Below are 26,349 nucleotides of genomic sequence, written 5' to 3' on the forward strand. Positions count from 1 at the left end.
ACTCACAGCCCTGAACCTGGCCTCCCTGCTACCAGACCCAGACTTGGAAGCACCCCAGCACAACTGTTCTGGGATTTTAGCTCAGGTACACTGTGTCTGACCTGACCTGAGGGATACTGCCCTGCCTGACACGGAAGTCACCTGGTACACTGGTGGAAGCAGTTTTGTGCGCAATGGACAGAGGTATGCAGAGGCAGTGGAAGAGGTAGTCTGGGCTGAACCAATGCCATCAGGCACCTCTGTTCAGAGAAACACAGTTTAGCTCAGATCAGAGCCATCTCTGCCCCTGTCCAACTGACTTGTGAAAACAACCAATCACAGAGCAGGACAGTAGAATCCTGGGCCTAGGGCCCAGGACCAGGGAAAGAAACACAACCTGTGTTTGGGACCTGAGCCAGAGAAATGAACACTTTATTCCCAAACCCAGAACCCAGGAAATATGCCCTGACTCTGAAACCAGTACCAAAATAACACTCTTGGCCCCTAGAATTAGAGTCAGTGGAAGAAATGTGCCCTGGCATTAGAGGTAGTGTCAAAAAGCCAAGAAAGGCCAGTGAAAGAAACATAGTTTGGCCCTGAAATCAGGGCCATCTCTGCCCCTTGCTCACAAAACTGGCCAATCCCTGGGCAGAAAATAAACTAACCAATCACAGTTGACTCCGCCCCCTAGACATCCTATATAAACTGCCCTGCCCGGTCAGTTGTGAGCTGTTCTCTCCACCCTGGTAGAGGCAGCTACTCTCCTGGACTCCTCTTTCCCAAATAAACCTCTTTCTCAAAAGAATATTGGGTGAAGACCTTCACTGACTGCTGAACAGAAGAACCTTGCTGGGACATCCCATAGTGGACTGAGCGAGAGAGAGCTGGTAACACTGAGCTGGAGATTGTGGCTCTCCAGGAGAGGAGCAGGATTGCTGTGTCCTGTGGGGAGACCATCCCCCATCACACCAGGTATATCCTGACTTTCCTGAAGAGTCAGGATACCATGACTTTCGCGAAGAGTCAGGATACCCTTCCTTGCTGAAGCAGTTCCAGGCCTGACTCTCCCGAGAAGTCAGAAAACCTTCCTTCCCAAGGTTGGGATGTTTCTTTGCAATCCCAGCCATCAGAGCTGTGCTAAACAGCTCCAGGTGTCCGGGACACCTTCAGGGCAGAGCTCTTGTTCTAAGTAGCTTGAGGTGTCCGGGATACCTCGCCCTCTAGGGCTGAATTGTCTCCTTGCAGTTTCAGCCACCAAGTTACCAACGTTTTGGTGCTGAAACCTAGGACACCAAACCCAGAGTTTTTGCAGTTTACTTACACCCATGGCCATCAAAGTCGATGGTGTAGCTGCCTGGATCCACTACACCCATGCCAGGCCTGTAGACCCCTTCACACTCAAAGGAGATTTACCAGGGTGAAGGATGGGAAGCCTCCAGGGTTCCAGCAATGCCTTCAACCTCTGGGTGTGGCGCAAGCAGTGACATGGTTCCTTCTGATGATTTTTTCCACTGGGACCCAAGCTGCAGGAAATCCACTCACGCCTTGGAATCAGACCTGGATGATTGTGAATACTAAGACGGGAGCCACTGCTAGCAGCACCTCCTCAACAACATAACCCCCAACACATGGTTCCCTGACCTTTTCATAGATTTATGTGACCTAGTGGGGGAAAACTGGTCCAACAAGGAACTGTTTCCAGGGTATGGTTGTAGATTCCCCAGAGACTGAAGTAAGACTAGGAGTCTCAGGTTCTATGTTTGTCCCGCCCACTCCCCACCAAGTAGCAGCAGCATAAATTCGTGGGCCCTGAGGCTGCCTACTGTGCCAGCTGGGGGTGCAAGTCCATGGGATATATTATGTGGACACCTCCCATATGGGGGGATTTGATTACAGAAGCCCATGCAGGGGACATGAGTATACCAGGGATAGGAATATGCACCATGGGCCAGCAGCAGGTGAATTGTAGACCATGTTATAAGAGGGAGTGCTTCCCCAAACACCCATGGGCCACCAGTGGGGGGTGCTGAAATTTATTAGTTATCAAATTCACTGATCAGGGAACAAAACAGACTGGATGACTGGTAAGACTTGGGGACTGAGGCTTTATCGCACTGGATATTACCCCAGGGCCTATGTTAACCATCAGGTATATTCAAACCCAGTTACTGGCGGTGATAGGGCCCAATCAGGTAATAAACCTGTCATCAGCCCCTGAACCCATGTCCCCGAAAAGCTCCCTGAGCTCCGGCACCCCACAACCGTCAGGTATGTCAGTCCCTTTGACCACCAGGACCCCAGTAACCAGTCCGGCTGCAATCGAGGGAAAAGATCCGCTCCTGGAGCTCCTTAACCAGTCATTTCTGGTCCTGAACTCCACCAAGCCTAACCTGACTACATCTTGTTGGCTCTGCTATGACACAGCCCTCCCCCCATTATGAAGGTATTGCCTTTGTTGGTAGCTATACCAAAGTCACTGATCCCAGCCGATGCCGCTGGCAATCTAAGGCACTGTTGACCCTTCAGCAAGTCATAGGCCAGGGCCTCTGTGTAGGGACAGTCCCCCAGGGGCAACAAACCCTCTGGGACCAAACCCTTGTACTCCCAGACTCCCAGAGTTATCTGAATCCCCACAATGATATTTAGTGGGCTTGTTCCTCGGGTTTAACATCCTGCATTCATACTCAGGTTCTCAAAAGTACCAAAGGCTTCTGTGTGATGGTACAGCTTGTCCCAAGGCTAATTTACCATACAGAAGAACTATTCTACAAGTTAGAAGCAGTATCCCCAAAACGTATAAAGAGAGAGCCTGTGACAGCTCTCACCTGAGTATCCTGCTGGGAGCCAGCCTGGCTGGTTTAGGAACTGGGAGAGCACCCCTGATCACACAGAGTCAGCACTATTCCAGCTTGTGTGCTGCCACAGATATAGATATAGAAAGATTAGAAAACTCCAACTCCCATCTCCAGGAGGCTCTGACATCCTCAGCTGAGGTTGTAATGCAGAACAGACGAGGGTTCGATATGATCTTCCTTCAGCAAGGAGGACTGTGAGCAGCTCTGGGTGAGGAATGGTGTTTCTATATAGACCATTTAGAAGCAGTAAAAGACTCAATGACCAAAGTGAGGGAGGGGCTGGAGAAGCACAAAAGGGAGTGAGAAGCAAACCAGGGATGGTTCGAATCTCCCTGGCAGACTAATCTCTACTTTGTTGGGTCCCATTGTCATATTGCTACTGCTCTTAACTTTTGGCCCTTGCATCTTAAACAAACTGGTACAATTTATAAAAGACAGACTTGGGACCATTCAGCTGACGGTCACTAGGTCCAATTACCATACTATGCCTTCTTTGGAGAGAGCAATAGCTTGGATGGAGATGGAAAACAGGCTACTACATAGAGACAGTTAAATCAAGACAGGCTGAATCGAGAACATACGCACCTGAGCGAACCTTCCGATGTATTATCTTTTCACCCTCCCTCCCCCAACATATATTAATTTAAAAATAAGGGTTGAGCAGGCATGGTACATGTAGCTTACAACTTTAACCCCCAATACCATGGAAGGTAGAGGTAGGTAGAGCTCTGTGAATTTGAAACAGGTCTGGTCTACTAAGTGAACTGTTTCAAAGTTAGGGGATGGGAGGTTAGAGGTATTTCTGAGTGGTAGAATGTTTACCTAGCATGTAGAAGGCATTGAGTTTGATCCCTAGTACCACCAAAAAATGAAAATGTAATAGATCTGATAAAAATGAGAGACTTCTGTTAGTATTCTGATCTGCCCTTAGAGACCCGCCCAGCCTGCTCAGGTAAAGTCCCCTTTAAGAAAGAGAACTGCCCCTCCCCCGCAATCCTACGAGGTGTGCACCCTCCCCCCGTCCCCCTCTTTCTTTCTGCCTCCTCCTTTCTCTACCTGTCTCTTCATCTCTCTATTATAATAAACTTATCTCCACGTGGATGCAGGGCCTGGGGTATGAGTGACTGTCTACTCGGGGCAGCCTGGCCCTGCGTCTGCCCGGCATGTCTCCCTGCATGAGTGGGATGGATACCCTGGCCTGGCCAGCCCAGGACCCCCTCGTGTAGTATCATAACACCTTCTATACAGTTTCTGCCTTACTTACTCTTACATTACACTTGATACTTTTTTACATGTTATCTTTACTAAAGGATTAAGCAGAAGTCATTTGAGCCAGATTCCTTTGCAAAACTGTCCAATATGAATTTTAAATACTTTTATAAACTTTTATTCTTTATTAATCCACTGTCCTCCAAGTGTTAAAGACAAAATGACTTAAAGCAAGTATGATCTAGGCTATTCTAGCAATTGGGTGCATGTGTGTCTAAGTACAAGCTCATGTGGATTTACGTGTTGTACGTTGTCAGAACATGGTTCAAGAATGGAGTGCTTGTGGGAAGACACCAAGAAATCAAGACAAAGTCTTGTGACTTCAGTTTCTTCAATAACTTGGAATTGTTCTTAGAATGTTCTTTCCTGATCCTCCCAGGTGTAGAGGATAGGAGTGAGTTTACTTCAGATTACTCATTACAACTGGCTATTGTTATTTGTTTACGTGCCTCTATGGAAAAACATGACTGCTGCAAGCGGCTTATCTGCCACATGTGGCTTGTCCTTGTGACTGGACACTCTACTCATGTGACTCTTCTTAACCCTCAGTATAAATTGTCTGATGCTCTAAAGTTGGCTATTGCATGAGACTTTAGTCCCTCTCATTTATCAGCTCCATTCTCCCAGGTCCCACCACTTCTAGAGTATATATGTGTGTGTCTGTGTACCTCTATGAAGATTTACTTGGAAAATTGTAAAACAAAGAGCTACATGAATGAAAACAGATCCCATGCTCACACAACAATATAATAGTAAGAAAGAGTGCAAGACCAGGGTAAGGACAGAGCTATAAATCAACCGGGAGTTCAGAAATAAACACAACTCCTGCCAATTAAACAATGCCATAATAAGACAGTGCAAAAAACCAGTCTTTTTAACCAACATAGTTGGGACCAGTGGATATCTACATGCAACAGAATGAAACTAGATTGCTGTTTCACACCATACATAAAAATTAACTCAAATAGGTCAAATTATTAAATGTAGCAAACAAATCTATAGAACTTACCAAATAAGCCATATAAATATTAAAAACCTATGCTTCAAGGACACTATGAAGAAAGTGAAGAGAATCTACAGAAAATTAAACTATACGCAAATCATATATATATAATAGTACCCATCCATAATATATACAGAATATCTGTAACTAACATGGCGGCCACTCAGTTTACAAATGGGCAAAGGACACTCTGCAAAGAAAGCATTGTAATAGTCAACAAACACAAGGACAGATATTCACCATCATTAGTCATTAAGGAAACACAAGTCAAAACCACACTAAGGGCTGACAGAGTACAGATGCCTGTCATCCCAGGCGGCTGAGGCAGGAAGAGCTGGAATTCACAAAGGTAGTCCGTGCTGCACAGTTAGACCCTGTCTCAAACCTCACACATACACAAGCACATTTAGTGAGATTCCACTTCATACCCACTAAGAGGGCTAAAAATTGGGGTTGCTGTTTGTTTGCTGAGTAACACTCTGTAACTGGATGGCTTAGTATTCTCTAAGTAGCCCAAATTGGCCTCAAACTCATGGCCATCTTCCTGCCTAGCCTCTGAGTAGTGGGTTTACACAGGCATGTGTCATCATGTACACAGTAAGAAACTTTCTGCAGTGTTGATATATACCTGCATTTCCAGATCACCAGACAAAGCCAGACATTATCAAGTAATCAAGGCAATCCTTGCCTCTGAGCGTTAACCTGAGAGATCTTTTAAGCCATGTGACCAAAACAGCATTTAAAATACATAATGTAGGGCTGGAGAGATGGCACTTGTTTGGTTTTACAGAGGACTGGAGTTTGGGTCCCAGCACCCACATGGTGGCTCAAAACTGTCCTTAATTCCAGTTCCAGGGGATTGGATTATTTTCTTCTGATCTCCACAGGCACCAGGTATGCACATATATCCTGATAAAACATTCATATAAATAAAATAAATCTGAAACAAAGTACAATACAAAACCTTCTGGGTAATTCCAGCTAAGTCAAGAGAGGTTATGAGTTTGTAGTCAACCTGGTTACACAGTGAGACCTTGTTTCAAAAAACAAACAAAAAATAATTATTATAATTAATTACATAAAACCTAAACTACACACATACACACACACACACACACACACACACACACACACACACACACACACACACCACACACACACACCCTGTTATCGCTGTAAAAGGCAACAGGCAACAGTCTAGCCACAATAGAAAAGGTTTTTACCTTGCTCACTGCCAAGGCTGATTCAGTTTCTTTTTCAATTTCTAAGTATATCATTAGTGTATTCTCTATTTTGGGATTTGTTCTAATGACCTCAGGGATAACTAAATAAGCCATAAACACCATGGTATGATTTCAGTTAATTAGAGCTCTGGGAATGGATAGTCACCAAAAACCATGTTTATAAAACAATTGTCCACCAATTATTAAGAGTCCAAATGGAACACAGGTTCCATAATCTTCCTCAAAGTATTACTGCAAGCCTGGCCTGGTAACACACACATGCAATGAATACTTGAATGGCTAAGTCAGGATGATTGTTCAGCTTGAAGCCAACTAAGCTACACAGGGAATTAAAAGCCATCCTAGAAGAGATAGCAAGACAGTCTCTTATGGAGAAAAATAGCCACATATAACAAAGCTTGATTTAATATGACTAACTAGAATGCTTGATGGCCTCGCCTCCCTGTAATCTCATTTTATTGAGAAGCAGTGACTTAAAAGTATGGCAACTGGGAAAACAGAACTCAGAAAAAAAAATTAACATTAATTTTACAATACTTAATATACTAAATCTTGGACATTTTTTCCATATCAAATGGTCTACACTGCAGGCTTTTAACCTTATGATCTTTTGTGGCCTGCATATTTATTCAAATTCAATGATGAATAATAAAAAAGCTGGAGTTGTGAGGCTGGGAATTAGCAGAGCGCTTGCCTAGTTCACACAACACCATGTTCACTCTCAAGCACTACACAGACCAGGCAGGACAGCATATACTTGTAATCCCAACACTGGAGAGGTGGAGGAAGGAGGATTAATTCAAGGTCATCTCTGGCCTATAAAAAGGCCGCCTGGGCTACACTGAAACCCTATGTGAAAACAAACAAACAAACAAACAAAACAGCCAGTGTTCAAATAAAAACCCCAGCACCAGAATGTACCTCTTTCTGAGTTGCTAGCCAATGGGGTCTCATAGACCCTCAAACATTACAGGCTATTGCCACTGTTCTTGGTAAGTAGAACCTGACAGTAAGAACCTACTGCTGAAGATATCACACACCTAAGTCACAAACATGGAGAAATCAAGCAGATACTGACCTGAAGGCTTTATCTCTATTGGCTAGCTTTCAGTGCTGGAGGGTACTGTGTATTCATTGATCTCACCTGTGAATGTTGCAAGTTGCAATAATGACCTGCTTCGAAAGGTATGTCCACTGGTGAACAGTGACATGACTGTTCTGGGGGTAACCAACCACTTTCTGCTTGTATTTAAGACCTGTTACACAAGATGAAACCCACACCTAGTAGGAGTTGGGCAAGGGGGTTGATTATGACTAAAACACATTGTATGGGGGAGGGGAGAAAAACATATTGTATGAATGAACACATTCTCAATGAATCAGTAAAATATTTTTGAAAAGCTGGAATCCATTGTATTTAGAAAAAAAAAGTACAAGAGCCTGAGAATATAGAAACTGCACTTCAAGGTCCTTTTGGTTTTCTCTCTAGCTCTTGAGTCTGGGGTAAAAAAGGTTGCTGAAGAATTGTCTTTCAATTATTTAATGATAGAATAATTAATTGCAATATTACTTAATTCAAATCTTGACTATTAAAGAGTCTACCTCTATTTATTGTCCAAATTATAATCCAACAATTTTAATAATATTTACTAATTGATATTTCAGGCTTTCAGGCTTTTTTCCCCTAAGATATGCTACTATTATTAATTGGTGTTTTTGCCACACAAGTCATTGTTCTCCCTGGATATATTTAGCCAACATCTCTAGCCCAATGGAACACCCCCTAAAAATAATTTTTTAATAATAGATGTTTAAAAAATATCTAGGAAAGAATTTCAAAAATTCTGTATATAATGAAAGAAAGAATAAAATCTGGACAGTATTTCCAGATCTACAATCTAGTTTCAGAAAATGGACATAAATATACCACCACAAAAATCAAAAGAAAGTTATAAAGAATGTCAAGGAGCTGGTGAGATGGCTCAGCGGCTAAGAGAACTGTCTGCTCTTCCAGAGGTCCTGGTCTCAATTCCCAGCACCCACATGGTAGCTCACAACTGTCTGTAACTCCAGTTCCAGAGGATCTGGAACCCTCACACAGACATACATGCAGACAAAATATCAATTAACATAAAAATTAATAAATCTATAAAAAAAAGACTGTCAACACAGTTTAGAGTAACGCTCAGTAGCAGAACACCTGCTTATCATGTCTGAGTCCAAGGGTTCAATCTCTACAACACAAAATCACCCCCACACAAAAGAACTATAGAGAATCCCATGTCTTCCCCATAACACATGCATGCTCACACATACACAGTAGTAGGATTTACTACGTTTACGGTCAAATGATTTTTGTAAAATCTTCTCAGATAAGTCATTGGGAAAAGAATAGTCTTTGGGGGGCTTAGATACAATGGTAAAGAGGTTAACTAGCGTTCATGATGTCCCGAATTGAAGCCCAGCACTGAAGGATCAGCTTAGATAACTGCACAATCATACAATGCAGTTGGAATATTTCACCTGATACAATAAATGAAAATTCAATTCAAAATGAATCAGAGCTCTAACCATAGAAGTAAGCGTGTAAAGCAGAAAAAAGAAAGGAGTAAAATTCTAAGACTATGGATTAGGGGATGATTTCTAAACGTAAAATCAGAAGCACAAGCAGCCAAATAATAATAATAATAAAATAAAAAATATACATACTGGAATTCACCAGGATCGAAAAATCATTGTGCTTTAAGTTTAAGCAAAAAGACAACCAACAGAATGGGAAACAAAATTTATAAATCACATTATCTGGCAAAAGTCCAATATCCAAAACACATAAAAGACTATTTTAAAATCTACTACAAAAAGACAAAACAATTTAAGAAACAGGCAAATGATTTGAATAGTTATTTCTCCAGATAAAATACACAGTTGGCAACAAACCACATGAAAATTCCTGGACACCATCAGCCAGTAAGGAATGCAAATTAAAATCCACAATTAGAGACCACAGAATGGCTAGAATAAAATCAGAAGCCCAGTTGTTAAGAACGCTTACACAGCATTTGTTTGAGCCCCAGAACAACATAAAACTTAGATGTGGTAGTAACATGCAATGCCACAAATACTGGGGAAGACCAAACTTTCAAGGTCATCCGCAGTATAGCCAGCTGGAGGCCAGCCTGGGCTATACAAGACCTGTCTCAAAAAGGAGGAGGAGGAAGAGGAGGAGCATGGAGAGGGGGAAGAGTAGATAATAACAAGTATAGATGAGAATGTAAAACCGGGTCTGGGGAGACAGTTCTGGCAGTCAAGTGCTTGCCTTCTAAGCATGAGGACCTGAGTTAACCACCCAGAACACACATTTAAACAAAATGGGGGGGGGGGGGAGTAAGGAAAGGTGGGGTCCTGGGACTCCCTGACTAGCAATCTAGCCTACTTAGTAAGTACCAGGACCAGTAAGAAACCCTGTCCGAAATAAAGTCGGATAGCTTCTAAGGAATGATGCAAGAGGTTGCCCTCTGGTCTCCTTGCACACATGTGTACTCCCCTCCTCTACACAAAAGAAATGTAAAACAGCACCACCATTGTGAAGATACCTTGGGAGTTCTTCAAAGGGTAGAATATTGACCCACCATTTCTACTCTGGCCTACAACATAGAGAACTAAACACCTAAGTACATGCAAAATCCTGTATGTGAATGTTCAGAGTAGCATCATTCCTAGGGGTCCCAAGGAGTAAATGACTCAAATTTTCATTAACTCTAGAACTGTATAGCCATGCAATGGATTATTTGGTAACAAAAAAGTGCAATATCTGGGGCTACAAAGACACTCAGGAGGTAACACACTTGTTCTGCAAGTGTGAAAACCTAAGTTTGAATCCCAGCACCCATGAAAAAGCCCAGCATGGCTGCACATGCCAACCCTGCAAGATGGAGACAGATTCCAAAAGCTTACCAGCCAGTCTAATCAAAACAATGACCATCTAGTATAGCAAGAGAACCTTTCTTAAGTCAATAAGGCAGAATGCAATAGAAGATGGCACACAGTGTCCTGTTTTAGCCCCTACATGTGTGCTCATGTGCACCAGTACGGAATACTCAAGTGCATGCAACATCACCACCCAAAGGAAAATGTAGTATTTATCTGTCACAACATAAATGATTCTGAAAAGCATTATACCAAGTCAAAGAAGTCCGACGAAGAAGACCAAACACTCTGGGTTCCATTTATATGACACATTCAGAATAATCAAAACCATGGAAAAATGAATGGCTGAGTAATGCCTGAGACAGCAGTAAAGAGTCTATCTTTTGTGGGACATTGGAAATATTCTGCAGTTAAGGCAGTGAGGATCTTTGCAACTTACTTTGCAAATAAACTAAAAATCACCCAATCATATATTTTAAAGGTGTGAATTTTATGGTACGTGAATTACATCTCAAAAAATAACAACAGTAAGTGGTAAGCCACAGTTGAATTCGGGTCATTTTGTCCCAACCTCTGTCCCAGACGCACAATGATAAAAAAATCTTCCTTTTTTTTTTTTTTTTTTTTTTTTTTTTTTTTTTAGTTTTTCAAGACAGGGTTTCTCTGTGTAGTTTTGGTGTCTGTCCTGGAACTCGCTCTGTAGACCAGGTTGGCCTTGAACTCACAGAGATCTGCCTGGCTCTGCCTCCCGAGTGCTGGGATTAAAGGCGTGCGCCACCACCGCCTAGCTGATAAAAATTCTTACATAAGAAAAACAAGTGGAGTGTGGCTTGGTGGCACATGCCTTTAAATACAGCACTTCAGAGGCAGGCTCTGGAGGGTATCTGTGAGTTTCAAGGTCAGCCCTGTGCTGTGGGATGTTCTGTATAGCAAATGTGTTGCTAATTAGTCAATAAATAAAACACTGATTGGCCATTGGCTAGGCAGGAAGTGTAGGCGGGACAAGGAGGAGAATAAAGCTGGGAAGTGGAAGGCTAAGTCAGAGAGACACTGCCAGCCACCAAGATGACAAACAGCATGTGAAGATGCCGGTAAGCCACGAGCCATGTGGCAAGGTATAGATTAATAGAAATGGATTGATTTAAGCTGTAAGAACAGTTAGCAAGAAGCCTGCCACGGCCATACAGTTTATAACCAATATAAGTCTCTGTGTTTACTTGGTTGGGTCTGAGAGGCTGTGGGACTGGCAGGTGAGAGAGATTTATCCTGACTGTGGGCCAGGCAGGAAAACTCTAGCTACAGCCCTGTCTAGGTCAATTTGTATTCAGCCCTTTAAAATTTTTCACAGTATAAGAACTTAACACAGCCGGTCGGTGGTGGCTCACGCCTTTAATCCCAGCACTCGGGAGGCAGAGCCAGGCGGATCTCTGTGAGTTCAAGGCCATCCTGGTCTACAGAGTGAGATCCAGGAAAGGTGCAAAGCTACACAGAGAAACCCTGTCTCTAACGACTAAAAAAAAAAAAAAAACTTAACACAAAGCTTTAAGAACAAATCAATATTAGGCACAAACCAATATTGAAAACCCAATCAGAACTGTTCTACAACCTCCATGCATATGTGCACACCCCCACAAATGAATAAGTGTTGTAAGAGGGAGAGAAACACAGAGAACAAAGCCTAATAATAAACTTATATAATGCAAGTTCGTGGGGGTTTGTCTGGTTTGGGATTTGTATTTGTTTGAAATGGTCTTGCCAGGCTGAAGAGACAGCTCAGTGGTTAAGAGTACAAAATATCACCACACTTGTGCTCTTGCAGAAGACCAGGGTTAGATTCCCAGCACCAATATGATGGCTCACAGCTACCTGTAATCCCAGTTCCAAGGGATCCAATAGGCATGGACATGGTACACACACATATATGCAGGCAAATCACTCATACACATAAAATAAAAATAAATTAATCTTAAAAATAAAAAAAAATAAAGAGTCTTGCTATGTAGTCCATGCTGGTTTCAGCTAGTATAGTCTAGGCTGGTATGGAGCTTCTAAACCTCTTGCTTCAGCCTGTGTATGCTGGGGGGGGGGGGGGGTATGGCGTATATTATCACAATCAGCTAACATTTGAGAGTCTAGGGGAAATCTATACATTCACTACTATCTGCATATCTTTTAGAAGAGGCTGCAAAGTAAAACACACTTTCCATTATGTTCCCTATTCTGTAATAGTAACAGTGATTCTGCCTGGATCTTTGCAAGGAATTTCCCTCATAATATCTAAATTCTCATCAGTCTTTCTACATAACTGGCCAAAGGCAAAAATGACTTAACATAGGTTGGTTTCTTGAGAGTGGACATAAAGCCATACCTGCGAAATGACATGGAAGTGTGAGATCAGACACTACTATGCAAATATACCAAAAGAAGCAAAAGTGAGAAACCAAGCGGCCAGAGGAAAGTGGTGTGAATAACCTTAGGGATTTGGTTAGTGCTAAAACCATTAGTAAAAAATATGGTGAGGAAAATATTACCTTCAGGAATGCCAAGTACCTTCTTACAAAATATTCTTAAATATTTAAAAATATTAAATATGTAAGCATTCAGCATTAAAATGTTATATTAAATTATTATTCATAATTACTAGGCACCATCTTAACCAACTGACAAAATATAGTATCACCAATACTGGAACAAGAATTGAAATCATGTGTACCTGAGACAAACAGCAACAGTCTTCTGATAAATGCACTGAGGCCAGCCTTGCCAGACTTTGGCAAAAACAAGCAACCACCATCCAAACTGAGGGACATTTTATAAACCAGCCTACATTCTTAAACATATCAAGGTCATAAAAGACAAGAAAGAACTAATCCAGATAAAGACTGAAGGATAGAAATAAATGTAACCTGTAATCCTGGATTGGTCAACTAAAGGAAACATGGTGTTGGGAGATTAGATGGTAACATTAGACAGAATTGACGGTTATACTGTTAGCATGTGGGAAAGTCCTTGTCCTTAAAAATACACACTGAGGTCAGCAAGATAGCACAGAGGATAAAGAAGGCACTTGCCGTCTGGCTTGGTGGCAAGTGAGCCTGATGACCTGAGATATGTCCTAGGAACCACATGGTGGAGAGAAAGAACCAAGTCTCCAAAGTCGTCCTTTGGTTTCTACAAGCATAACCCCTCCATAAATAAAAACTAATAAATTTTGTAAAATACACACTGAAGTATAAAGGACTAATGAGGCGATATGGCTGCAACTCTGTTTGTTGAGACAGGGTTTCTTTGTGTAGCCCTGGCTATCCTGGAACTGCCTCTACCTCCCGAGTTCTGGGATTAAAGGAGTGTGCTACTATGCCCAGCTAACTTTTTAATTTTTTTTCTTTGAGACAAGGGTCATGTACTCCAGGCCAACTCAATTTCTCCAAACTCACTATGTTGTGGTAGTTTATGACTTTGAACTTCACACAGAAATATAATACCTTGCTTGGTTTTATGAAGTACCAGTAACCAAGCCCAGAACTTCCTGCGTTCTAGGCAGGCACTCTAGCAATTGACTGACATCTCTCTGCAACTTATTCCTAAATAGTTCACAAACATTTACAATCAGGTAATCTGCATGAAGTTATATGAAGCTATGAATGCTATTTCAGGAACTTGTATGTGTGAAAACTATTTTAAAAGAAAAAGTAAATCCAACTTAAAACCCAACAGTATTAAATAAGTCTTTGTCCACACACATATATGCAGGAGCAAACTAACTGCTAAAAATATTGGGTGAAAGTTGGATGAAGAACCATCTTCATAGTCTCAAAGAATCTTTACACACACCTTGCTCTTTGTTTTAATAGAGTTTCATAAATAACTCAAACTGCTACCAACTCACTACAATCCTGCAACCATGGCCATGACTTGCTTTTTAATTATAAAGAGAAAATAAATCCAGTAGGAAACCTGGAAAAGACCACATTAATAAGGACAAGTGACCTATTAAAAATAATGGGACAGGGACAGGCCAATCTGGTCTACATAGTAAGTTCCAGAAGAGCCAGGACTATATAGAGCTATATAGAAAGACTGTCTAAAAAATAAAACAAAACAAAAAAAGAGTAAGAGGAAAATGGCATCACTCTTTTCAAAAACAGCAAATTTGTCACACAGACAGAGTGCCAACTAAATGCATGTGTGACTGCTGTGGAATAATCCTCTTATAACACTTTAAGGATTTGTCACTCCAATTGGTTTAATAAAACACTGATTGGCCAGTAGCCAGGAGGAAGTACAGACGTGGCGAACAAACTAAGAATAATGAGAAAGAGAAGGGTGGAGTCAGGAGTTGCCAGCCAAATGCAGAGGGAGCAGGAGATGAATGTGCCATGCTTAAAAGGTACCGCCATGTAGCAGAGTGTAAATAAGCAATATGGGTTAACTTAAAATGTCAGAGCTGGTTAGTAATAAGCCTGAGCTATTGGCTGAGCATTTATAATTCATATAAGCCTCTGTGGGTTTATTTGGGACTGTGCAGTCGGGACAGGCAATGTCCATTTACATATGGTGTCCGAACATGTGCCCGAAGTTTCCACATAAAAACCTGACAAAGTTTAAAAAAGGATTCTAGATACACAAGGTTAGAGTCAAGTGCAGCTTCTTAGTAACTGTCTTTTCTCCAGTAGGCTCTGTTTGCTGGTGCCACCTTTAAAAGACAGCTTCCTGACTGAGCTTTAAAAAACTGCATGGCTCTGGTAAGAGGCCCTGCTACCAAACACTTAAAAGGAGTTTATGAGCAGTGGTGGCACACTCCTCAGAGGCAGTGTGGACCAAAAACTTCCTAGAGTAGGGGTGGGAAACATGGTTCCCAGAGCTGGTGCTAAATGTACCTCTGCCATGAGACAAGCCTCTCAATGAACCAAGGAATGGGGCAGAGCCAGCTGCCAAAGCCACCAATTTAGTCCTACCCACTTCACTTAGCAGTTTAAAGACTCATGTGGTCAGCAAAAGATAGAGAGAGATGCAGTAAAGACAAACTCAGACAAAACAAACAAAACAAAACAAAACAAAAACTCTAAATGGGTTACAGTGTGTTTAAAATGTATGTAGGCGTGGGAGAGAAAAGAAAAAGGGTAGAGAAAATCCTTAAAAAATAGAGTAATAAAAAATATAAGCCACATAAAGATGGAAAATACACAGAGAGTCTGGATTATGTATATTATTGTGTTGTCTTTAAAATTTTTGGCTGCTAAGAGACCTTGGATTATATTAAACCTACCTATATATTTTAAAATCATCTTGACTTCAAAATTTAAGTCAAAAGATATGTTACTTTGGGGGAGAGGTTATATTTTCGTTTCCACAGGAAATTACAGGCTGTGGATTCACTCTGGGTTAAGAAAAATCAAGACCCCCTAAAAAATCTCCAAAGGGAATGGATGGCCCACACGATCCAACATTTCAAAACACCTCTGCTATAGTTTCCTCTAAGTTCTGCATCTAGAAAGGCTTTAAGGTTGCTATAGGCTGAGATGGTCTGGCCTCACAGACTACTCCAGTCAGGACTAGACAATAATCCTGAATTTTCTCAGGGTCCCCATAAGATAACCAGTACCCAAAAGCAACAGGAAGTAGTCTAGAAAACTATGTCCATATTCCCTAAAAAATGTGTTATGGATATTTATTGTCATTTTAGAGGGGGTTGGTTACAAGTTGTTATGGATAATCGTCAGTAAAAAGCTAAAGAAAGGAGATTAGATTTGGGGATCTTGTTCTGAAAAGAAAAAGGGGGATATAGGAATGATAGGATAAAAGGGTAAATTACTGAATCTTCTTTAACCCGAAAAACAACCATTAATCCTACATATTTTACATTGGTATGGATTTTAGGTTACTGAGACAAATTTAAAATTAATTTTGTTATATGTATATTTCTATTCTTATTTAAGATATTATGTTTATGCAACTCATTTAAAATGTAATATATAATTAAGAAATACAAATTAATAGTCATCTATAATAGTTAAACTTATAGTCATGTTATTAGGTTTTCCAGGTATACAGAAATATCTATATTTCAGATAGATAGGTAACCTTTAAACACTTCAAAGACCTGCAGAATATGGCATTTAATATGCTTAATAAGCTAAGGCTTTGCATGACAATGAGACACGTCTGCTCCTGGCAGCACCAATATACTCCAGAGAAGATGATGGGCATCAAAGAAACTCTATAGAGTTTGCTTTCTTTATGGCAAGTTAGCCATATCGACTCAACTGCTGACAGTTACTGTCCAAACTGAACCAGGAGGACACAAGAACGGTGATTGTCAAACTTTGCCAAGACAAGATAGGACAGTCCTTCAAAATTCCCTGCTTCACAGGAAAGTCTGTCAGATATGCCAGGCCTGTAGGTCAGAATTGGATGCCTTGATGTTGCAGAGAAACTTTGGGTAACTGTCCAGGCATCCTGATGTCCCTGTTATTAGGTAACATTTCATCCTTCTGGATTCTTTGATAGAGTTGAAGACTAGATAGTAATAGTTATAATTTGTCTTAGTTACAATAAAAGGGTAAATTAGATATAAAACTTTGGACTCAGGGCTGGAGAGATGGCTCAGAGGTTAAGAGCACTGGCTGTACTTCTAGAGGTCCTGAGTTCAATTCCCAGCAACCACATGATGGTTTATAACCATCTGTAATGAAATCTGGTGCCCTCTTCTGGCTTGCAGGAATATATGCAGGCAGAACACTGTATGCATAATAAATAAATATTTAAAAAAAAAAAAACAAAAACAAAAAAACCTTTGGACTCACCAAGATAGGATGGAAATTTAAATGTTTTCTGATTTTGTCAAATACAAATAGACTGGATATTGTAACTGTAATTCTTATTTGATAACTGTTTTTGTTGTATATAATTTTACTTTGTTAAAGTTAAAACTGTCCTTTTTAATTAGACAAAAAGAGGGAGATGCTGTGGAATAATCCTCTTGTACACTGTAAAGATTTGTCAATTGAACTGGTTTAATAAAATGCTGATTGGCCAGTAGTCAGGCAGGAAGTATAGGCAGGGTGAACAAACTAAGAATGATGGGAAGAAGGGCGGAGTCAGGAGTCTCCAGCCAAATGCAGAGGGAGCAGGATATGAATGTGTCACACTAATATAGGTACCACCATGTGGCAGAGTGTAATTAAGGAATATGGGTTAATTTAAAATGTAGGAGCTAGTTAGTAATAAGCCTGAGCCATTGGCTGAGCATTTATAATTCATATAAGCCTCTGTATGTTTATTTGGGACCAAGTGGTCAGGACAGGAATCCATTTACATGTGACAATGAATTGGATTACGTTACTGAGGTGACCTTGCAAAACTTGCACATGTGCTACATTAGATAATATCAAATGCCCTGAATTTTGATAACTGTTCCATGGTTATATAAGATGTCCTTATACAAAAAAAGCATTCAGTTTATATATAGCTTATAGGAGTTACGTGGCATATAGGACACACAACTATTGCATCTGCAACTTACCCTCACTGGTACAGCAAGCATATGTATGTCAGCAAAGGGAGAGATTAGTAAATCTAGATAAAGGGGACTCAGGGATCTATGTTATTCTTGAAACATCTGTAAGTTTGGAAATATTTCAAAATAAAAGTTTTTAAATGCTATGAAAATAAATAGGGTATATCTGGGTTGTGGAATTTCAATGCATTTCATTCCCTTTTTAAACATATTAACTTTTTTTTTTTTTTGCCATACAGCTGTAACATTTTCAAATTACAAAAACTATTTTTACTTTAGAAAGAAAACTGATGGCATGCAATACAGAACATGATTTCCTCAACATTCATTTTATTACATGTTACACATATAAGCATGTCAGAGGACTTTTGTTAAAGAGTTTTAAACATTACATTGCTACTTTTTAGGCTGGCTAGTTTAGAGTTTCACTGTATATTCATGGAATTAATCATGTTACCAGGCCTTTAGTGATAGTTCATATGGTATTTTCATAACTGAATATTTTTAATTTTTACATAAACAACTGTAACATGAAACAAATAACTCCTTTCATATCACAGAAGCTTCTGGTATTTCTAAACTGATTTTTTTCTTCATATTTTCACTCTCTTAGTTCAAGGAATCTGGCCACACTGGATCTGTAGAGGACATGCTTACACTAAAGTCTGTTCTTGTTTTGACTCACCTGGTCCACAAGACTAAGCTGTGAACAAAATAAATGAACAAAACAAAACTAACAGCTCCCCAGAAGCTTTGCCATTTAAAATCCTTTCAGATGTCAGGTAAGGTGGAGCAAGCTTTTAACTAGCACTCTCTGAGACAAATCTCGAGTTTGAAGTCAAGCCCATGTCAGTCTACACTGGGAGTTTCAGGACAGCAAAGGGCCACACAGACAGGCCCTGTCTCAAAAACAAAAATCCATTTAGTAGAGCATGTGTGTGTGTGTGTGTGTGTGTGTGTGTGTGTGTGTGTGTGTTTAAAGCAGTTTCACTTCCTAGACCAGGGCTGACCTCAAATTCACAGAGAGGCCCCTCTCTGCCTTTGTTTCCCAAATGCTGGGGTTAAAGGCCTGTACCACCAAGACTGGCCCACAAATCTGTCATTTTTATCAAATGGATTGATAGAGTCCTACAACATTTTCATTAACCTCATATTAGACTTAGTACAAATAGAAGAACATGAAAAATAAATCATTTTTAAGAACTAGTGTAGTGGGTAGCTGTTCCAGCTTTGACCTGGAAGTACTACCCCCATTGAGGCTTCCAGTAACTGCCATGCCTACCTATGGCCTGCCCCTGAGGCGGGGTTGAGACAGGAGCCCTTAAGACCTGGGATCTGGATGTGCTGGCTCTCTTGGTTCCTGGTAATCTTGGATGTGGGATGGTAGATCGAGCAGAGTTCTCCAGAGAACACCACTGGACTACACTTCACCTCTCCCGGACCCTGTAAACTATCCCTTTACTTGTTGTAAGTAAAACCCCCAAATAAACCTCCCTTTCAACTATATGGAGTTGCCTTAATACTTCCACCAATAAACTAGGGATGGGACTGGGAAGATAGTTTAGTTAGTAAATATGCTTATCTTCCTTGTAAGCATGAGGACTTCAGTTCAGTCCCCAGAAACCATGCTTAAAAGAAATAAAAAAGCAGGAGCTAGAGTGACAGTTCAGTGGTTAGAGCACTTGCTGCTCTTTTCTTGCAGAGGACTTGGGTTAGGTTTTCAGCACCACAACTCCAGTTACAGGGCACCTGATGCCCTTTTCTGGCATCTGATAGCACCAGAAACACACACACACAGTGCCTACATACAGGAAGGCAAAGCACTTATACACATAATAAATCAATACATCTTTAAAAACAAAAGCAAAACCAAAAAACCAGGCCAATGCTGAACCCTGTCTCTAAAAACAAACAAACAAAAGTGTAAAGGTCAACAGTGGACAACATCCAAGGCTGTCCTCCATCTTCCGAATGTATGTACACATGTGCACCCACACTCACACACAGAACTGTTGCTCCCCTAGGCTGTGTGTCATGGTGGCAAACATCTGTAAAGGAAGCTTTGGGGAGGCAGGGAAAGAGTATCACAAATTTGGAGCAAGTCTGGTCTACACTGACCTTGGCCAGCACAGAGAGACTACCTCAACAACAACAAAGAAAACCAGCTGTGCATGTAGAGGAGAGGGCGAGAGAAAGGGAAAGAAAATTATCCCTTCAAAGGAAAAATCAGTCGAATATCAGGTGACAGCTAGAAGGTTAATTTGAAGGCTTATCAAACAGAAGTGGGCCTGGAAGACAGCTGCTAATTCTGGGCCACCCTTGGATACAGAGAAAAAATAATAGCAACTGGGCTGGAGAGATGGCTCAGTGGGCTAAGGCACTTTCCACCATCATGGGCAACTTGAATTCAATCCCAGTAACCCACCTGGTGGAAGGAGAAAATTGACTCCTCCTTCACACACACACACACACACACACACACACACACACACACACACACACACAATGTAATTTTAAAAAATCTAGCCCTTGTCGGGAGGTGGTAGCACATATATATCTTTCAGAGACAGGGGCAGGTGGATCTCTGAGTTCAAGGCCAGCCTGGTCTACAGAGTGAGTTCCAGGGCAGCCAGGACTACACAGAAAAACCCTGTCTCAAAAAACAAAACAAGAATCTAGCTAATACATCTAATTTCCAAAGTTAAGAGGGTGAGACACAGTTAGCACCTTAAAGGGACACTAGACTAGCTCAATGCCCCATTCACTCAGAGGCAAGGTCTATGTTGCCCAGGTTGGTCTCAAGCTCCAGGGTTTGAGCAAACTGCCTGTCTCGACCTCTTGAGTATTTGCAACAGCAGGCCTAATAACTCCTTGGAAAGAACATTTAATAATATTTTGGCTACTTTATAAAAATTTATCTTTGTTTTTTTTAACCAATTTTTAAAAATTTAATCTTTTAATTTTTTATGTGTACAGGTGTTCTGCCTACATGTATGTCTGTGCACCACAAGTGTGCAGCTCCTGTGGAGGCCAGAAGAGTGATAAGACTTCTTGGAACTGGAGTTACAGATGATTGTAAGTCACCATGCAGGTGTTCAAAATTGAACCCATGTCCTTTGGAAGAGCAGCCTATGATCTTAACTACTGAGCCATCTCCCTAGTTTCAATTTCAATTTTTAACAACAGTCCTATGTAATCCAAGTTTCAATCAGATTATCACTGAATTAAACACAAGAAAACCTCTCAGCAGAAAAAAAGAATGAATAACAAAAAATCATAACCTAAAGTTAGTACAGCATAGACTGATAAGGGACTGAGATAAAGTGTCTGCCCAGCACATATAAGGCCTCGGGTTTGGTCTCCAGAACCACAAAAATAAAACAAAATTTGTTTGATAAGCCTCCAAATTAATCTTTGAGTTGTCACCTCTGCCTATTCTTTTTTGATTTTCTTTTTTAAGGCATCATCCACTCTCTGATCTGGGATGCCATATGCTTCATGGTATTGTTCTTTCTCCTAACAGACTCAACTAGTACTTCTCATCGTGCTCTGAAATTTTAATTCCCCTGGAAAGCTCTCAATTGCACACTGCTTCTGCAAACATTCCACTCCTCTCTGGTATCCAATACCCACCCAAAGAGCAGTTAACAATTTTAACATGTTCTAGAGACAAGCTCAAAGATGGGAAATTCAAGGTAAGGGGGTAAATCTGGGGCGGGGGGGGGGGGTGGAAGGGGAAGGGGGTTGTAAGCAGAAAAGCCAGTCTCATCACTGGGCTATGAGAAATGCGACCAGCAATACTTGTTCCTACTGTCTCAGCCTTCTTCAGCATGCAACCTTTGACCAGTAAACAGCAGCATGACCCCATCTCACTACTGTTACTAATATTGGTACCTACCCAGTATCTCCCAATCCATGAAGGAAAATAACCTAAAAGAGAAGAAGAAAAAATAAGCCCACACTGAACTATTACACACCGTAGCTTTGGCTAAGTTACAAACGCGAATGAAGTCCTAAAAACTTCCAACAGAATACTATTCCTCAAGCTAATTAATTTCTATACGCCTTCCTTTCCATTCCTAAAATAATGCGGCGTTTTAGCACTTGGAGGCAAATCACAGTCTGATCAAGATAGTCGTCTCTCTAAAGTCCAGCCACGAAAGCCTCACATACACAGTCGAATTTTTTCGTCACAAAAGTTTCCGGGAGCGAAAGTTAATCTGAGCTCCTGCGGCACAGTTACACACGCAGGTCGGCTGTTCCAGCTCCAGCCCTCGGAACTCGCTTCTCGGGGGTCAGAGTGCGAGGCGGGCGGGCGGTGCCCCGCCAGCTCCGGTCCCCGGCCCCGACCCCCGCGGAGCCCGCGAGCCGTCGCGGATGCATCCACGCGCGGCGGCCTGCGTGCCCCTGCGCCCGCTGGGCCCCGAGCCCCGGCCGCCGCCACTCACCGCAGCAGTGGCCTTCCGGGCGGCGGGCACGACGGCGGGCAGCGGGGCCGACATGTTGTTGCCGCACATCCACCGGGTGGCGGACAGCGGGTCGGAAGCGGAAGGGAGCGCAGGCGCCCGGCCGTAGAAGGGCGTGTGAGCCCGGAGTCCCAGCCCGCCCCTCCGGGCGCGCGCTCGGGCGCGCACGCGCCGCCCTCCCCTGCTCCGCGCGCTCGGCCCCGCCTCGGCCGCGCGTGCACGTCACAATGCGGGCTTCCCGCGCCCAGCAGGAGCAGAACGCGCCCGGGCTGACCTCGGGTTGCCCCTCCTGGCTGGCAGGGCCTGGGCGAGCAGCAGGTGACCAGGACCGAAACCAGGTCCGGCGAGCACTTGCTGTGGTCCCTGCGGGCTTGACTCCGGAATCCACTTCCTCCCCAAACAGGTCAGCGTTATTAACTAATGGGCAGGGATTTATTGAGATTTATTAATCGGTTTAAGCATGAGACTATAAGGCCACCTTTTTGCACGGGTTGCATATTTAGTGCAAACATGATTTGTTTTGAGTTGAGAAGGGTCAAAGACAAAGATCTAAGGCCAAAAATGCCTGACCTTCAGAAGTCTACAATTCAGTGAGGACACCAAATACAGGTTTTAGGGAACATTCTTCAAGACTGGGAAGGGATTGGTAAGCCCAAACATGTAAATACAGTTCACTTAATTAAATTACACAAGACAGTCTCAGTCCTGAGGGATTTGAGGGTCTTACTTGGAACTGTTTTAAATCATTCTTGTCCTGGATTTTAATGGTGAAAATTTTGTAGTCTCAAAACTTGTTAAATTGATAATTTCTCTAAATGATAAGCAATGGAACTCACGAGACTTAGTCCACAATATATTTTTGGTTTTTCAAGACAAGGTTTCCCCTGTGAGCCCTGGCTGTCCCGGAACTCACTTTGTAGACTTGCCTCAAACTCCTGTAGATCCACCTGCCTCTACCTCCTGAGTGCTAGGACTAAAGGCACACACTGCCAAACCTTCGATGCCACTATATACTTAAGTCAAGCTGTTGGGTCTTTTCTTTGTGACTGTAAAGAAAAGCACAACCGTCTTTAGCTCTCAGTATGAACATAATGATCCAAATCACTGTTATGTGAGTTTCTCTATGATAAGATATGTAGAATTCAAGGTCCTACCATTATTCCACTAGAGAGAATGAGGACACCTCAAGTTGGGGTGTCTGTTCTTCCTACCTCAAAGTTTCTGTAATGTTTATGGGGTTTTACATTCTCCAACAAGCTTGTTTCTTTTGTTCTGAATGATTTCTTTCTCTTCCCCAAGTAAGGTAATAAAGTAAATATAAAATTTCTTTAAAGGAAAAAAAAAGCAGTTAAAAATTATTCAGATGACATGATTGTACAAAATAAAACAAAGTCACCAATAAGAAAATTAGCAAGATAGTCATATTAGGTCAGTACATGTGCAGAAAAGTATATTTCTAGATATAAGCAATAGCCAGTTAGTTATGTAACAATATGAAACAGTCACAATAGAGATTTAAAAATATAAGCAACATTATTGAATATGACTGACAAAAATGCTGTGCAGTACATACCTGCCTGTGAAAACCATGATTATCAAGACCATAAGCATCATCATCACCTGTGGCTGGATTTATCTTTGGGCTGCCAACCAGCTCCCAAATAATGACATGGAGATTTCTTATTAATTATGAAAGCTCAGCCTTTAGCTTATGCTTGTCCCAGTAGCTCTTATAACTTAATTTAACCTGTTTCTATTCATCTGTTTTACTTTTTTTACCTTTCTTTCAATCTGCATGTCCTGCTTTCCTGCTTCCTCTGTGGCTGGTTGGCTAGCAACTGGCAACTCCCTGGTGTCTACCTCTGTCACTCTGTCTCTCTTGAGCCTAGATTCCTCCTCCTACTTACTCTGTCTATCCAAAGTCCCACCTATAGCTCCTGCCTAGCTATTGGCCATTTTGATTTTTATTAGATCAATCAGATGCCTTAGGCAGGCAAGGTAAACAACAAATGCAACCAATCTTTAAACAAATATTCCACAACATAAACAAATGCAACACATGTTTACATAGTTAAACTAATATTCCACAAACAATCACCCCTCAAAAGTCTCCTCCTACCCTTTCCATTATTGCTGTGGGTTTTGTTTTTATTTTACTTAGAATGCTACATAAAATTTACCTTCCTGATAATTTTAAGTATCTTCTTGGTTCTCTTGTCAAGTTAGTTGACTTTACATGCATTGGTTTACTTTTTTTTTTTTTTTTTTTTTTTTTTTTTTGGTTTTTTTTCGAGGACAGGGTTTCTCTGTGTAGCTTTGCGCCTTTCCTGGAACTCACTTGGTAGCCCCAGGCTGGCCTCGAACTCACAGAGATCCGCCTGGCTCTGCCTCCCAAGTGCTGGGATTAAAGGCGTGCGCCACCACCCGCCCGGCCTATGCATTGGTTTACTTTAAGTCTATGTGTTTATCTCCCCTTCTATAAAAAAATTCCTTTGGAATTTTGATAGGGAGTGTATTGATCCTGTAGGTCTTTTCACGTAGTATGAGCACTTTAACAATATTAATTTTCCAATCCATGAACATAGAATATCTTACCAATTATTAATTTGTGTCTACTTTCATTAATGGTATCACCATACAGATATTTAATCTCAGGCATAGAGTTACTTGTATTTTATTTTTTAGTTTCTTGACATGTGTTTATTTATTGGCTTATTGTATGTATGCATGCTTGTGTCATGGCACACATGTGAATGTCAGAAAAACAGCTTATGGGAGTTGATTTTTTTTCTTTTACTGTATGAGTTTCTGGGATTGAACTCAGTGTGTTAGGCTTGGCAGCAAGAGCCTTTCCCATGGAGCCATCCTGCTGTCCCTGTATTTTTTTTTCCATGCTATTGCAAATAGGATTGTTTTTTTTTTTAGAAGCATAAATAATTATTTGTAACAAAGGAGTTGTGTACAGTGTTGAAAATATACAACTTCTTGTTAAATTCACATTTGCACTTCACCTTTTTAAACAAACATTTATAATCATTATTTTATACAGATACAGCTATGTAAATACAACATCAAGTTCAGTGGTCCTTTAGCATTTTCCACTTAAATGTTTAACATAAAAACAGGTTATAATTCCAAGATCCAGAGTTGTTTGAAACTGGAAAATATTTTCTCTGTAGAAAATAGTAAAAATGATAACCATTTCCCAATAAGCCCCTTTAGGCCAAATAATAGCTGAATTATACGTACAAATATTGATTAGATTCTGGGATACAGAAGAAATCTATCTTCATCTGTTCAGAGAGCTATGTTTTACTTAAGTTGTGTAAGTGAGATTCCTATTCATCTTCCCCTTCACTGTTTGATTTACGGCAGACATTTTTCTATAGGCTAATCCATAATCTAAAAAGATTTTAGCCTCCCCTCCTGAAAGTACAGCCAGCATATCCTTTTCATCAGCTTGATGTGGTACAAATTCTTATCGTAGTAGTGGAAATGTTTCACTAAAGCTTGCCCAGTGATTGGGCAAAACCAGAACTTATTATAAGCCACAGTCATCCTAGGGGTCCTCCCTGCTAGGTAGCCTCCCTGGATCTGTGGGTTGTAGTCTGATTGTCCTATGTTTTATATATAGTATCTACTAATGGGTGAGTTACATACCATGTTTGTCTTTCTGAGTCTGGGTTACCTCACTCAGGATAATATATTCTAGTTCTGTCCATTTGCCTACAAATTTCAAGATGTCATTGTTTTTCTCTGCTGAGTAGTACTCCGTTGCGTATATGTAACCACATTTTCTTAATCCATTCTTCAGTTGTTGGCATCTAGGTTGTTTCCAGGTTCTGGCTATTACAAATGATGCTGTTATGAACATTGTTGAGCATGTATCTTTGTAGTATGATTGAGCATTCCTTGGGTATATGCCCAAGAGTGGTATAACTGGGTCTTGAGGGAGATCAATTCCCAATTTTCTGAGAAACCACCATACTGATTTCCACAGTGGTTTTCCCACGGATTCATCCTGCTGTCCCTGTATTTTTTTCATGCTATTGCAAGTAGGATTGTTTTCTTTTTGTTTTTTCTTTTT

General features: G+C 41.2%; 1 protein-coding gene across 2 annotated transcripts in view; it reads right to left on the minus strand.

Annotated features, from left to right (window-relative positions):
- The window catches only part of LOC128096859 (acyl-protein thioesterase 1), a 42,828-nt gene extending 20,156 nt beyond the window's left edge, over positions 1 to 22,672 (minus strand). Inside the window, exons 1-2 of one of the 2 annotated variants that reach the window (XM_052716937.1) lie at positions 22,245 to 22,672; positions 21,695 to 21,726 (exon numbers count right to left, since the gene is read on the minus strand). In XM_052716937.1, the coding sequence (XP_052572897.1) occupies positions 21,695 to 21,726; positions 22,245 to 22,313 (101 nt within the window). In that variant the 5' untranslated portion in view covers positions 22,314 to 22,672. The remainder of the gene's footprint in view (positions 1 to 21,694; positions 21,727 to 22,244) is intronic. The other variant, XM_052716938.1, reaches the window with a different exon arrangement.
- Positions 22,673 to 26,349: the final 3,677 nt, after the last annotated feature.

The sequence above is a fragment of the Peromyscus californicus genome, unplaced genomic scaffold (genome assembly GCF_007827085.1).
Source record: "Peromyscus californicus insignis strain IS unplaced genomic scaffold, ASM782708v3 Scaffold_5__1_contigs__length_169319896, whole genome shotgun sequence".
Lineage (NCBI taxonomy): Eukaryota > Metazoa > Chordata > Mammalia > Rodentia > Cricetidae > Peromyscus > Peromyscus californicus.